Source organism: Rutilus rutilus, assembly GCF_951802725.1.
Source record: "Rutilus rutilus genome assembly, chromosome: 9".
Taxonomy (NCBI): Eukaryota; Metazoa; Chordata; class Actinopteri; order Cypriniformes; family Leuciscidae; genus Rutilus; species Rutilus rutilus.
In genome coordinates, this window is record NC_140223.1 from 33,259,699 (window position 1) to 33,275,842 (window position 16,144).

General features: G+C 43.4%; 1 protein-coding gene across 1 annotated transcript; it reads right to left on the reverse strand.

Annotated features, from left to right (window-relative positions):
- Positions 1–1,086: 1,086 nt before the first annotated feature.
- On the reverse strand, positions 1,087–12,415 carry LOC311297386 (P2Y purinoceptor 14-like; the record flags this gene model as incomplete). The annotated part of the gene is made up of 2 exons (XM_084419632.1): positions 1,087–1,690; positions 12,063–12,415. The coding sequence occupies 2 exons, from the start codon at positions 12,413–12,415 to the stop codon at positions 1,087–1,089; spliced, it is 957 nt and encodes a 318-aa protein (XP_084275758.1).
- Between the last annotated feature and the right edge of the window lie 3,729 nt (positions 12,416–16,144).

Genomic DNA, 16,144 nt, shown 5'->3' on the forward strand with positions numbered 1-16,144 from the left:
TGTTGTGTTTGTCAAGCACAAGCTGGTTTCCTCTCTCACCCCACGCTGAGTGCTGTGAGACTGTTAGAAAACTGCATTTATTATTATATAATGGCCAAAAGTGAGGTCTGTAGGGGATTTTTGTTTTTAATGATCCTACAAGTTTTATTAATTAAACCATCAAAGAGGGAAATATGAGGAATGAACAAAATACTACGTGTAAATAATAATAATACGTGGTTAAAGTATTTATCTGACAAAATTATTTGGCAAAAAAAGGCAAACTACAGTTCCAGGTTATTTCTTATGCAATAAAACAAATGCAGATAGAAACACAAAAAATCTCCCCACAAAAAGCATACATTGACAACAACATAAGCAGTTATTAATATTTAGTTGGCAGTCTCTCTCTTGTTTTTGCATGTGTTCATAATTTTGTTAAATGACAACCTGGCCAACAATGATGTCTGTACAATTTGACAGGTTTCATTGCTTTAGCACAAATAAAGCAATTAAATCCAAGCAAATTTTAAAGAATATTTAAATAAAGGGTGAAGATGTCCATTTTCCTTGGCTGGACATCATGTTATAATTGTATATTTAATATATATTTAAGATTTTATATTAACATTTGTGTCAAGCTAAATAAAACAAAGAAAAGTCTTAAAATGAAAAGAAATATTTCTGCACTGCTACATCAATAATTAAACAAATAAATTGTTCAAGTGTACTCCTTTGTAGACGGTCAGATGTTCGTGCTTCAATTGAATTCTCAAATAATGCTGGAGAACATGATGAACAGGTTTTATAAAAACTTGTGGAGTTCGTGCAGCTCAAGTGCTGCTGTCATTAAAGCAATGAAATCAAATATAGGGGAAGTGAACCTGTTCCCAGCCAACATTTCATGGTGGGGCCAATGTACAGTAGGCATACTGGGGTTAATTCAGATAGGGGCGACATGGGACCCATGGACAAACCCATGAAGGGCCGATATCTCATGACCATATCTTGCCTACATTGACCCCACCATGAAATGTTGGCAGGATTTGAATTTTTGCAGTTCCGTTTCGTGCCGCTAATCATCACACATTTCGCCTTTAACTCAACTTACTGGTTTCTTTGTTGAAATCTTTGAAGGTTAAGCCGGGCCCTGAAGGTCTTGCAAAAGACAAAGTAAATAAGTGGATCCAAGGAGGCATTTAGCACTGCAAGCAGGACGGTCAGCTCCTTTATGATGTAGAAGGCCTGAGCTGCTGTACAGTCATGCAGCTGGGGACTGATGAACACGTGCGGCAGTCTCACCATATGATAGGGCACAAAGCACACGCAGAAAACCGCCACCAGTACTCGCATGTTGCGTTTTGACTTGCTGAGCTTTGTGTTACCAGGCTTTTCCGGCATCGTGCGCTGAGCTTGTCGAAGCCTCTGTACGTTCCCCCAATAAAACAGAATCAGGGATACCAGCACAGACAAAAATACTAAAGAGGAAGTGATCTGCATGGCTAGGTAGATCTGTTTGAGCAAGCTGTTATGAAAACTTTCACAGTTGAAACCATTGTGGGGAGTGGTTTCTTTACCAGCACTGGCAAAAACAGCAATGTAGGCAACATTATAGCACAACAGGACAGCCCAGGTCACTATGCAGATGTAGCGGGTCGAGCGGACTGTTTGCAACACGTGAGTCTCCAGTGGCCGGACAATCCTCATGTACCTGAAACAAAGGAGCAAAGAATTCAAAGAATACAGAAACAGGGTTTGTGACGTTTGTGGCGCCATGACTTGCTACTGAAGTAAAATATAATCATGTGTTGGACTGTTATTAGACTTTCCTTAATGTGTAATATTTGTTTTTAATTACAGTAGTGGCCAAAAGTGTTGTCTGGTCTAGGAAGATTGACATATTCAACCTTTATTTAAATTTTATTAAAATGTGTTTGTAAGACTTTGTAAGTGTCAAATGCGGAACATCTGTCGGTCTATACTATAGACTCTATAGTATTGAACCCCCTGTGCATCATTTATTTCACCCACGTAATTTATTATTTGGTTTGTGCCTTATGTGTATTTTTTATTACTGATTGCTGTGTCACTGGTTGCTTAAAGTCGGCATGAAATCAAAATGGACCCTATTTACTTTGTTAGCGCATATTACTAGTCTTGTGGTGAACAATTAATCCGTGCAAGTTAAAACACAGAAAACAATTTTTTGGCTTCGTAATCTTTAATCAAAATCTGAAAATGCCCCTCCCCTCTGCCTTGGAGGACCTTCTCTGATGACGTAGGTTTGAGGACTTGGGTTGGGAAACGCTTAACCACTCCACTCAAACCGTTAGTCTGTAATGAGCGAGAGATGGAGAGGAGGAGCACTAGAGTAAAACCCTGCCCTCTGTTCAATATTCCTTTTCACTGGGAAATACGTCACAGCACTGGAGAAAAGTCGTTGGCAACTTCCGGTTCACGCAGACTTTAATTGTGGGCCTAAATACTCACGAACAGTTACGATTGACAGACCCCACCCTCTCTCTCTGACATTGGCGGCATTGGCAGCGCTGCTCGGACTAATGGATTGTTGATTAAGCACAGGTGCGGCAGTTTGCATGATAGGAAGAGACAAGCGAGAAACGGAGGGCAGAGTGGGGCAGAGTTAAAGGGATACTCCACTTTTTTCGGAAATATGCTCATTTTACAACTCCCCCAGAGTTAAACAGTTGAGTTTTACCGTTTTAGAATCCATTCAGCCGAACTCCGGGTCTGACGGTACCACTTTTAGCATAGCTTAGCATAGATCATTGATTCTGATGAGTCCAGTAGCATTTCTTTCAAAATGACCAAAGAGTTTCAATATTTTTCCTATTTAAAACTCGACTCTTCTGTAGTTAAACCGTGTACTAAGATCGACGGAAAATGAAAAGTTGCGATTTTCTAAGCCTATATGGCTAGGAACTACTCTCATTCCGGCGTAATAATCAAGGAACTGTGCGGCTGTACCATGGGTGCAGCAGGCGTAGTGATATGACGCAGAGCCTGAAAATAGGTCTAATAGGTTAGACAAACTTAGTCCCGGTCACGTTGGAAGAAGTTACCGAGCTGGGGACTATTTTCAGGCGCTGCGTCATATCAGTTCCTTGATTATTACGCTGGAATGAGAGTAGTTCCTAGCCATATAGGCTTAGAAAATCGCAACTTTTCATTTTCCGTCGATCTTAGTACACGGTTTAACTACAGAAGAGTCGAGTTTTAAATAGGAAAAATATTGAAACTCTTTGGTCATTTTGAAAGAAATGCTACTGGACTCATCAGAATCAATGATCTATGCTAAGCTATGCTAAAAGTGGTACCGTCAGACCCGGAGTTCGGCTGAATGGATTCTAAAACGGTAAAACTCAACTGTTTAACTCTGGGGGAGTTGTAAAATGAGCTTATTTCCGAAAAAAGTGGAGTATCCCTTTAAGGTGTGCAAGGGACCACACGCACACCGCGAGCCGAACCTACAGGCAGGAACACCGATAGCTGCGATTGATTACAGAAAGTCACAGCCAGACGAGTGTGGTGGATTTGTATTAGATAAAATAGTAAACTGTATATTAAACTAACCATGTCTCTAACATCTAACCTTACTTCCTTTTTCAGGCCTAACATAACAGTGTATAAATAACAAATTTGGGAATTGAAACTAGACAGATGACTAAATTTGAACCTTGTGATTAACAAGTAATCATTAAAACAAAGTTTGCTTTACCTGGTAACAGAAGGGTTTGTCTATGAAAACCAATCAATGGCATATGGAGTATCACTGGGGTGTCCAGCCGCAGGTGGAATATTTCAACCCCAGGGGTGGCAAGGTGGCTTACCGAGGGAAAGACACATGCTCAGAGAGGCTTACAGTGGAAATACACATGTGGGGGTCGCCCAGAGGGGGAACCATGCACATGGAGGCACCTAGCCAAGCGCGAAAGCTGACGTCGACAGTGTTGGAGGAAACTCAGGGCTTATGAGGCTCACCTGAGGAAAATATCGCACGTATCCCGTCCTTGGAGAGGAATGGCGAGCAAGCGAAGACACCTGAGCAGAATCTAGTACCGGCTAGTTGAAGCGAGTACATGAGAAGAAACTGGCTCCACTCTGAGATTATAGAATCTCGCGAATGTGTTAGGTGTCGCCCAGCCTGCAGCTCTACAAATGTCTGTTAGCGAGGTGCCATGCGCTAGAGCCCAAGAGGATGCCACACTCCGAGTGGAGTGGGCCGTCACACCAAGGGGGCATGGTCGACCTTGTTGCTGGTATGCCAAAGCAATGGCGTCCACTATCCAGTGTCCACTATCTAACCTTTGCTTGGAGAGATCCTTTCCCTTCAGCTTCCCACCATAACAGACAAAGAGCTGGTCTGAGGTCCTGAAACACCGCGTTCTGTGTACGTAAGCACGGAGGGCACGTACTGGACAGAGCAATGCCAAGGCTGGGTCTGCCTCCTCCAAGGGCAGCGCTTGCAGGTTCACCACCTGGTCTCGAAAAGGTGTGGTGGGAACCTTGGGCACATATCCAGGCTGGGGTCTCAGGATCACGTGAGAGTTAGCCGGCCCGAATTCCAGGCATGCTTTGTCAACCGAAAATGCCTGCAGGTCCCCTACCCTCTTGATGGAGGCCAATGCAACCAGGAGCGCTGTCTTAATTGACAGGAACTTAAGCTCCACTGATTGCAGAGGCTCAAAGGGAGCACTGCAGGGCTGTTAAATCCACTGAGAGGTCACAAGAGGGTACGAGGGGAGGACGAGGAGGATTCAGTCTCCTCGCTCGCCTCAGGAACCTGACAATCAGGTCGTGCCTTCCCAGAGACTTACCATCAACTGCATTGTGATGTGCGGCAATGGCGGCAACATACACTCTCAGGGTAGAGGGAGACAGACTTCACTCCAACCTTTCTTGCAGGAAGGAAAGCACGACACTAATCGGGCATTTCGTGGGTTCTTGATGTTTAGAAGAACACCAGTTGACGAAGAGGTTCCACTTCAACGCATAGGCATGTCTCGTGGACGATGCTCTAGCGGAAGTGATGGTAGCCACCACCACTGGTGGTAGTGTACTCAAACCTGCCTCATCCCATCCAGGAGCCACACGTGGAGGTTCCAAAGATCGGGACGAGGGTGCCATAGGGTGCCCCGTCCCTGAAAAAGCAAGTCCTTCCTCAGGGGAATTGGCCAGGGAGGTGCTGTCGCAAGGAGTACTAGTTCTGGGAACCAGGTCCGGATGTGCCAATGCGGGGCAACTAAAATGACCTGCTCCTCGTCCTCCCTGCTCTTGCGCAGGGTCTGCGCAAGAAGGCTCACTGGGGGAAACGCATACTTGCGTAGGCCCCGCGGCCAGCTGTGCGCCAGCTGTGCGCCAGTGCATCCGTGCCGAGCGTGCCCTCGGTCAGGGAATAAAACAGGTCGCAGTGGGATGAGTCGTGGGAGGCAAACAGATCTACCTGTGCGTCCCCGAACTGATCCCAAATCAGCTGGACCATCTGGGGATGGAGTCTCCATTCTCCAGGGAGAGGCCGAAGCCGAGACAGCTCGTCGGCCGGAAGGTTCAGGTCTCCCGGGATATAAATGGCTCGAAGCGACCTCAGATGCTTCTGACTCCATATGAGGAGGTGGCGAGCGAGTTGCGACATATGGCGGGAGCGTAGACCACCTTGATGGTTGATGTATGCTACTGTCGCAGTATTGTCTGATCGGACTAGTATGTGCTGACCCCTGAGCAACACACGGAAGCGGTGCAGGGCGAGACGTACAGCCAGCAACTCGAGGCAATTGACATGCCAAAGGCGCTGGGGTGCTGTCCAGGAGCCCGCGGCAGCATGTCCATTGCACATGGCGCCCCAGCCCGTGGTGGAGGCATCTGTTGATTGGAGATGAGTGAAGTTTTGAAGTGAAGGAAAGTGCTCAATATTGATTAGAAAAACAGATATGTTTCTAATTCTGCATATCTGAATTTTTGGGTAGGCTAGTCCACTGGTAGAGTACATAGGAATTTACTTTAATTCTACTTTACTCTTTCCCCACCATTGACTGAATTTTCCATTTTCCATCCATGTTCTCACTGTTATACAGTAGGGCTATGACACATCTTCTAGTACAGAATATCAGATCAAAACACAGGAGAAGAAGAAGCTGAAACAAGTGATAGAAGATTGCTCACTCAAATGTAAAATAACATGATCATCAAACATAAAACAGCTTGTAAATCAAAACTGCTTAATGTTTCCAAATGAAATGAAGCGTAACACATGAAGAGAAAACGACTGTGAAGCTTTGGAGGTGTCGGACTCGATCTACTCCATCTGTGTTTTGCGAGAGACTAAGGGCTGCTTTTACTCCTTCTCAGTGCTGCCGCTGTTTATATTGGATCACAGAGCTGCGTGAAGGGACGAACTAACTAGACTGCCTCATCTGAATCAGCACCCCCTTCCGCGGCCCGCTCGTCTATCAGACTTCCATATAAGGCCAATGGACCTTGAATGTGGTTTGGGATTTGACTAAAGATTGCCGAACTTTTCTTTCAATGCATTTTATATTCTGGATGTTTTATGCTTGGTTGATGATTTTATATACGGATATATGACAGGATTTGGATTATGAATCTAAGCTGATGAATTGATGAATTGTGATGAATTGTGCTGTAAGTGTTAACTGACCAGTGAGTTGCCTTTCTTTACTTTTTTATCCTGTTGCCTATTTTATCATTGTGAGTAAATTGTTATTAAATAAATTGTATAAATAAGTGGTTGCTGTCAGTGGAGAAACTTATGCCGGTATAATTAAGAACCTCACATTCCGGTGTGACATAAGCATTGCTTAGTTGTGCTTGGAGTCAATAGTTTTCTTTTTTGTTTTATTTGTGATAAAGCAATGAAATATGCAATGAAACAAATAGTGCCGACATAATTTTTGGTCAGGCCGTCATAAAAAGAAACTAGATGTACCGCATCGCGGTACAAAATATGACCGCCGCTCAGGCCTGCACTGGCTTTCCACAAAAATAAATGACTTGGAGTAATTTGGCTGTATTGCGTGTTTATGTACACTGCTCAAAAAAATTAAGGGAACACTTAAACAACACAATGTAACTCCAAGTCAATCACACTTCTGTGAAATTAAACTGTCCACTTAGGAAGCAACACTGATTGACAATCAATTTCACATGCTGTTGTGCGAATGGAATAGACGACCGGTGGAAATTATAGGCAATTAGCAAGACACCCCCAATAAAGGAGTGGTTCTGCAGGTGGTGACCACAGACCACTTCTCAGTTCCTATGCTTTCTGGCTGATGTTTTGGTCACTTTTGAATGCTGGCGGTGCTTTCACTCTAGTGGTAGCATGAGACGGAGTCTACAACCCACACAAGTGGCTCAGGTAGTGCAGCTCATCCAGGATGGCACATCAATGCGAGCTGTGGCAAGAAGGTTTGCTGTGTCTGTCAGCATAGTGTCCAGAGCATGGAGGCGCTACCAGGAGACAGGCCAGTACATCAGGAGACGTGGAGGAGGCCGTAGGAGGGCAACAACCCAGCAGCAGGACCGCTACCTCCGCCTTTTTGCAAGGAGGAGCAGGAGGAACACTGCCAGAGCCCTGCAAAATGACCTCCAGTAGGCCACAAATGTGCATGTGTCTGCTCAAACGGTCAGAAACAGACTCCATGAGGGTGGTATGAGGGCCCGACGTCCACAGGTGGGGGTTGTGCTTACAGCCCCATACCGTGCAGGACGTTTGGCATTTGCCAGAGAACACCAAGATTGGCAAATTCGCCACTGGCGCCCTGTGCTCTTCACAGATGAAAGCAGGCAGCAGAACGTTGTCCATGGCGTCTCCAGACTCTGTCACGTCTGTCACATGTGCTCAGTGTGAACCTGCTTTCATCTGTGAAGAGCACAGGGCGCCAGTGGCGAATTTGCCAATCTTGGTGTTCTCTGGCAAATGCCAAACGTCCTGCACGGTGTTGGGCTGTAAGCACAACCCCCACCTGTGGACGTCGGGCCCTCATACCACCCTCATGGAGTCTGTTTCTGACCGTTTAAGCAGACACATGCACATTTGTGGCCTACTGGAGGTCATTTTGCAGGGCTCTGGCAGTGTTCCTCCTGCTCCTCCTTGCACAAAGGCGGAGGTAGCGGTCCTGCTGCTGGGTTGTTGCCCTCCTACGGCTTCCTCCATGTCTCCTGATGTACTGGCCTGTCTCCTGGTAGCGCCTCCATGCTCTGGACACTATCCTGACAGACACAGCAAACCTTCTTGCCACAGCTCGCATTGATGTGCCATTCTGGATGAGCTGCACTACCTGAGCCACTTGTGTGGGTTGTAGACTCCATCTCATGCTACCACTAGAGTGAAAGCACCGCCAGCATTCAAAAGTGACCAAAACATCAGCCAGAAAGCATAGGAACTGAGAAGTGGTCTGTGGTCACCACCTGCAGAACCACTCCTTTATTGGGGGTGTCTTGCTAATTGCCTATAATTTCCACCGGTCGTCTATTCCATTCGCACAACAGCATGTGAAATTGATTGTCAATCAGTGTTGCTTCCTAAGTGGACAGTTTGATTTCACAGAAGTGTGATTGACTTGGAGTTACATTGTGTTGTTTAAGTGTTCCCTTAATTTTTTTGAGCAGTGTATATACCTAAAAAAAGTAATAGTATGTGCATGTCTGTCTGTGTGTGTGTGTGTGTGTGTGTGTGTGTGTGTGTGTGTGTGTATGTGTGTGTGTTTGTGTATGTGTGTGTCTGTGTGTGTGTGTTTGTGTGTCTGTGCGTGTATGTATGTGTGCGTACATGTGTGCGCGTGTGTGTTTGTGTGTGTGTGTCTGTGCATGTGGATTTGTATGTGTGTATGGGTGTGTGTCTGTGCGTGTGGATGTCAGTGTGTGTGCATGCTTGCGTTTGTTTGTATTCCTGCATGTGTGTGTGTGACAGTATCATCCTAAACCAGCAACCCTTCGCTCAACAGCACCATCTACAGGCCGATGAGTGTACAGTCACTAAATGTGCACATAAATGAATTTATTTTATACCCCCCCATGGATGAAATTCTATTAGCAGAGGATACCCCCAGAGGATGTCAAGTTAATCATACACATGAAATATGGTGCAGTTCTGAACATCTCCACTGAAGATAGGGGCGATTAAAGCAGAATAATATTGCATTTTCATTTTTTATGGGAGGGGCGCAAATCACAAATGAGTGATTATGGGCTAGGTTGATGTGGGCCCTTAACCCTCTGGGGACTAAGCCCTTTTTGGTCAGTTTTCTCTATTTTTACATTTGGGCTTATAAACCAAGTAATGGAGATGGAACACCATGTGTTTGGTATCTATGGATTCAGAAGACCCTAAGCTAACAAAAGAATGCATGTAATGTGTTTATAAAGGAAGTATGAGTAAAAAAATTAAAATAAACTAGATAATTTCAAAAACGAACATTTTATTTTAGTAATTTATTACTGAAAATCACACCTTACACAACAATAGTGAACAGTTTTTGAACAAAATATATATTTTTCAAACCCTTTACTTGACAGACATTTGTAATTGTTCAATCAAAAGTGTAAAGAACAATTAAATAATGAACTTTATATACAAACAGTCCCAGGCGTTTTTTCTCAGGCATGCCAGTGATTCGAATTTCTCCTCGTCACTTTCCAGTAACTGTTAATTGTTCCAGAGCTTGTTCTGAGGTAAATATTTTACTGCTTGCCATCATAAAAGTGCTAAAACAATAAAATAATAATGCTATAATTGCTAATATGCTATATATATAAACATTATAATTGTTCTGTCTCTCTCATATAAATCTGTGTGTGTAATTCTACGCTCCGTTCGCTCTCTGTCTCCTTCTCCACTCGACGCTGTTTGCGTCATATCATTTACTATAGTACCACCCCTTGCAAGGCTACAGAGTCCTCTGATTAGCTAGAATACGTCATGGTAACCTTCCTCTGATTGGGCAAGAAAAATATTCCTCCCAGCGGCAATTTTTCCATTGGTCTTTGTGCGTGGAATATTCCTAACAACATCGATTTCATTGGCCTTCTACGCAGTGGTATTGCACAACAAGGAAGTGTGTACACCATATACCACTGTTTTCAGCGGAGTCTGAGGAAGACGGCAAAAAAGACCGCATCTCTCTATCATTAATAGTTTTTAAGATAATTACACATTTGTAAAAGTATGCCATTTTGGGCGGTACCGCCCAATCCGTCCCCAGAGGGTTAAGAGCAACATACCATCAAAATTTCTTCATCCTCGGTGCCACGGTTCAGGTAGTTATTTAGGAAAAACTGCATTTTTTTGGGTTTGGGGGGCCCAGCGCGGGGGGGGGGGGGGGGGGGGGGGGGGAGTGGCCCCTGGGGACCAAACAAAATTTTTCCGTAGAAGTCTAGTGGGGCTACATGCCCACCAAATTTCATGTTCCCCGGTGTTTCGGTGTCCCTGGTATCGTTGACGAAAAATTTACGGGGGCCCCAGCGCGGGGGGAGGGGAGTGGCCCCCGGGGACCAAACGAAATTTTTCCGTAAAAGTCTAGTAGACCAACATACCATAAAAAATTCTTCATCCTCGGTGCCACGGTTCAGGTAGTTATTTAGGAAAAACTGCATTTTTTTGGGTTTGGGGGGGCCCAGCGCGGGGGGGGAGTGGCCCCCGGGGACCAAATGAAATTTTTCCTTAGAAGTCTAGTGGGGCTACATGCCCACCAAATTTCATGTTCCCCGGTGTTTCGGTGTCCCTGGTATCGTTGACGAAAAATTTACGGGGGCCCCAGCGCGGGGGGGGGAGTGGCCCCCGCGGACCAAACGAAATTTTTCCGTAAAAGTCTAGTAGACCAATATACCACAAAAATTTCTTCATCCTCGGTGCCACGGTTCAGGTAGTTATTTAGGAAAAACTGAATTTTTTTGGGTTTGGGGGGGCCCAGCGCGGGGGGGGAGTGGCCCCCGGGGACCAAACGAAATTTTTCCTTAGAAGTCTAGTGGGGCTACATGCCCACCAAATTTCATGTTCCCCCGTGTTTCGGTGTCCCTGGTATCGTTGACGAAAAATTTACGGGGGCCCCAGCGCGGGGGGGGGGAGTGGCCCCCGCGGACCAAACGAAATTTTTCCGTAAAAGTCTAGTAGACCAACATACCATAAAAATTTCTTCATCCTCGGTGCCACGGTTCAGGTAGTTATTTAGGAAAAACTGCATTTTTTTGGGTTTGGGGGGGCCCAGCGCGGGGGGGGAGTGGCCCCCGGGGACCAAACGAAATTTTTCCTTAGAAGTCTAGTGGGGCTACATGCCCACCAAATTTCATGTTCCCCCGTGTTTCAGTGTCCCTGGTATCGTTGACGAAAAATTTACGGGGGCCCCAGCGCGGGGGGGGGAGTGGCCCCCGCGGACCAAACGAAATTTTTCCGTAAAAGTCTAGTAGACCAACATACCATAAAAATTTCTTCATCCTCGGTGCCACGGTTCAGGTAGTTATTTAGGAAAAACTGCATTTTTTTGGGTTTGGGGGGGCCCAGCGCGGGGGGGGGAGTGGCCCCCGGGGACCAAACGAAATTTTTCCTTAGAAGTCTAGTGGGGCTACATGCCCACCAAATTTCATGTTCCCCGGTGTTTCGGTGTCCCTGGTATCGTTGACGAAAAATTTAAGGGGGCCCCAGCGCGGGGGGGGAAGTGGCCCCCGGGGACCAAACGAAATTTTTCCCTAAAAGTCTAGTAGACCAACATACCATAAAAATGTCTTCATCCTCGGTGCCACGGTTCAGGTAGTTATTTAGGAAAAACTGCATTTTTTGGGGTTTGGGGGGGGCCAGCGCGGGGGGGGAGTGGCCCCCGGGGACCAAACGAAATTTTTCCTTAGAAGTCTAGTGGGGCTACATGCCCACCAAATTTCATGTTCCCCGGTGCTTCGGTGTCCCTGGTATCGTTGACGAAAAATTCAGTAAGGTGACGAAAAAAAAAAAAAAAAACAACTTTGACAATCCCTATATGACCGCTTTCGCTAGCTACGCTAGCGGCGGTCATAATTATGAAAACATGCAAAAAACTTGAGAGAAACATCCATACCTGTTTGCAGCAATGTAGCCCATGAAGAGAATACTGGAGTACATGTTCAGGTAGGAAGCTGGAGCACCAAAGTTACAGTAGATACGCTGTATTTCCACTGAAGTGCTTGCATATTTGGCAATGCGTAATATCAAACACAGGCAGACAAAGAAGTCTGCTATAACCAGATTCTTGAGATAGACTGTGATGCTGGACTGGCTTGCAGATTTACAAAAATACACATATATTGCAATGCTGTTGAGTGCCAGGCTTGCCAGAAAAACCAGAGAGTATACAGATATAAAGAATGTACGAGCTGGCATTTCAGACAAGCCACAAGTTCCTTGAGTTGAATTGGTTGTGTTCTGGTCCATGATCGAGCTGGATGGTGACACAGACATGAGACGTTATCTGCTGGAAGAGAGGTTGAATTTTATTATACAAAATGAAGACATTTTCCAAAATACCACTATTTATTTTATTTTAGTATTCTATTTTAGTTAACATTAACTAGCAATAAAGAATAATGTTAATTTCAACATTGTCATTTACTAATATATTTTTAAAAATCCAAAGATGCATTTGTTTACATCTGTTAATGCACTGTGAACTTAAATATAAACAATGAGCAATACAAATTTTACTAACATTAACAAAGACTAATGAATGCTTTAAAAAATAGGTAACACTTTTTTCAGTTGTGCACTTTAGACTCTCTAGGTAACTTTGCAAGTACATGTCAACTAACTCTCATTAGAGTAGTAGTAGAGTGTCTGCTTAATATCTGCCAACACTTTATTGCCTTTGGCTTGCTCAGTTGGGGATATTTGGGGATATTTAATTTAATTAATCAATCAACAATACTATTGATCAGCATTACCAAATGTGGACGTTTTCCACTAGAAACAAACATTGATGTATTATTTTAATTTAATACTATGAAGCTGCTTTGATACAATCTGTATTGTGAAACGCGCTATATAAATAAACTTGACTTGACTTGACTTTATTGTGATGGTCCCCAAACAGCCATTCTACTGACTATAAGTAACTTGGCAACTACATGTCAACTATTTGTAACCCTAACCCTACCAGTCTACGAATGCTCTAATGAGACTGAGGTGACATGTACTTGCAAAATTACTTATAGTTAGTAGAATGTCTAAAGTGGACTATCTATCTAAATAAAGTTTTACCGCTAATACAACCCCATTTCCAGAAAAGTTGGGACATTTTGTAAAGTGCAATAAAATCAAGAATCTGTGATTTGTTAATTTCCTTGAATCTTTAATTAACTGACATAAAGAAAATATTTCCAATGTTTTCATAGACCAACTTAATTTTATTTTGTAAATATAAACAAGTTTTGATTTTGATGGCTGCTACACACTCCAAAAAAGTTGGGACAGAGGCATGTTTACCACTGTTTATTTCACAGAAATGCAAGTCACCTATGCCGTTTGCACTGATGCACCTCCATACCACCTGTCACTGAAGAAAGTTTGGTTGGTCCCTTTTGTCTTTGGGACTGAGAACTTGATGTACATTTTTTTTTTTCATAATCAAGCTGAAACATGGACTCATCTGACCACAACGCACATTTCCACTCTTTTCTAGACCATCTGAGATGAGCTCAGGCCCAGAGAACTCGCCGGCATCTCCTCATCTCCTCAAATGATGTATGGCTTTCTCCTTGCGTAACAGAGCTTCAAGTGACATTTCTTGTTGCAGAGTCAGACTGTGTTCAGTGAAAACAGTTTTCCAAAGTACTCCCGAGCCCATGTGGCTGTATTTAACACAGTAGCATGATGGTTTCTCATGCAATGCCTTCTGATGGGTCAAAGGTCACGCACATTCAACAGACGTCTTCTGCCTTCCCTTACAGAAAAAAAAGTTTATTCAAGTGTTCTATTAGAAGTATACTTCTTTTAAACTAAAAATAAGAAAGTATACTTTCAGTCTACATTTTAAATAGGCTACTTCTCAAAATGTACTTCTCATAAATATACTTAAAATTACACTTAATTGTGCTTGACTTATACTGAGAGAAACGTCCAAGTATATTTGGCCTGTACTTGTACTCAATCTTTTGAGTACAAGTATTCAAAGTATACTTGGCTGGAAGTTGTGTTAACCCTTTTGATCGAGTAGCCTATTAAATATACTTTTTTTACATAGTTTTTCATATACAGTCTTATGAAACTTACATTGTTTGAAAATATTGATTAGAATATTGATATAAAACAGATATGTTTTTTAAGTCTGCATATCTGAATTTTTGGGTAGGCTAGTCCACTGGTAGAGTACATAGGAATTTACTTTAATTCTACTTTACTCTTTCCCCACCATTGACTGAATTTTCCAGCTATCCATGTTCTCACTGTTATACGGTAGGGCTATGACACATCTTCTAGTACAGAATATCGGATCAAAACACAGGAGAAGAAGAAGCTGAAACAAGTGATAGAAGATTGCTCACTCATATGTAAAATAACATGATCATCAAACATTAAAGCAGGGCTCAGTAACTTCGGGATTTCTTCGCTGTATTCTCGCTTTTTGCTCGCAGGTTTCTCTCTAGAGCTCCCCCCACAGCTTCGGAAAAGATATTTGACAACACTGTTGTAAAAACTCGTTGGCTATTCTCAGACACCAGAGGCTAGCAGATCAACGACATCAAAGCAGATGGGATATTCTTTAAAACGTCTTCTTCATTCGGGTTCGAACAGCGTGAGGGAGCGCAATAATGACGGCATTTTAGCAGATTTCTTTTGGCCATAAAGCAATTGTTTACATCGCGAGACCTGATATCACGCGATACTTCCTGACGCGGCGGCCAGCGGCCCGCCACCCCAAAGTTGCAAGTGCGTATTTTCCGCTCACGGGCACCAGGGGGGTGCGAAACGACCACCATTCAACCCGAAATAAGTAATATAACCATTCCAATGACTCCGAAGCTGTTCAGTTAAGGTAAAAAAAGTTACTTAGTTCACCTTTAAAGGTGCTATAAGCGATCTCACACGTTTTTTAGGCTAAAACATTTTTTTTTCACATACCGCAAACATCTCCTCACTATCCGCTAGCTGCCTGTCCCCTGAACACACTGTAAAAAAACACGGTCTCTGCAGACAGCCCACGCTCCACAAACTGCAGCAAAAACAAACTGAGCAACAAACAGAGCGACCCGCACCACGAAACATAACAAACTGTTCCAGCCAATAACCGACAAGAATGATGTGGGGGTGGGGTTCGGGGGTTAGTGCGCGGATGAGGAGGAGGGAGGGTCTAGCTAGCCTCCGTTTTGTTTGATAATAATTCAAACATCAACAAAAGGGTTATGCCAACCGAGATCGCTTATAGCACCTTTAAGCAGCTTATAAATCAAAACTGCTTAATGTTTCCAAATGAAATGAAGCGTAACACATGAAGAGAAAACGACTGTGAAGCTTTGGAGGTGTCGATCTACTCCATCTGTGTTTTGATGATCCTTCTGAATCTGATCAAGGCGTAGTCTTTGACAAAAATGTGATTTTCTCAACTTTTTTGTTTAAAATGTTGCCTTTCTTTATGAAACTTACCGACACTCAAGTGTTGATTAAAAAAGGATGCATGAAGCTAATAAAATGTTTTTAAAATTAAAGTACAGTTAAAGGTATTTTTCAAGTATAATAATATCTACATTTGAACATAGTATACTGCAAGTGCAAAAATAATATATAAATAGTAAACTATAAGAATAATGTGATGTTCACTTAAAGAAAACTTACAAGTATACTTGCAGTATAAACTACTAAACTAGTAGTTTAATGAGAGTACACTTCAGTGTGTACTTTCAAAAACTAAAAAAAGTACTACTTGTAATAAAAAAGTAAACTACTTGTAGTACAGGTGCATTACAAATGAGAAACGTAGTTATAGTTGTAAGACTGAAAATACTAGTTGAGGCCTGGTCTATGGGACAAAAGGGCCCTGCTGGCTAATTAGCATTCGACCTCCCCCATACAACCTCACTTCCTCTCAGAAACAACTAAGAACTCACACAAGAACATGGTTTAATGTGAATGTTTATCATTGACTGTTATGTTTTTGGTGTCATTTGAAAT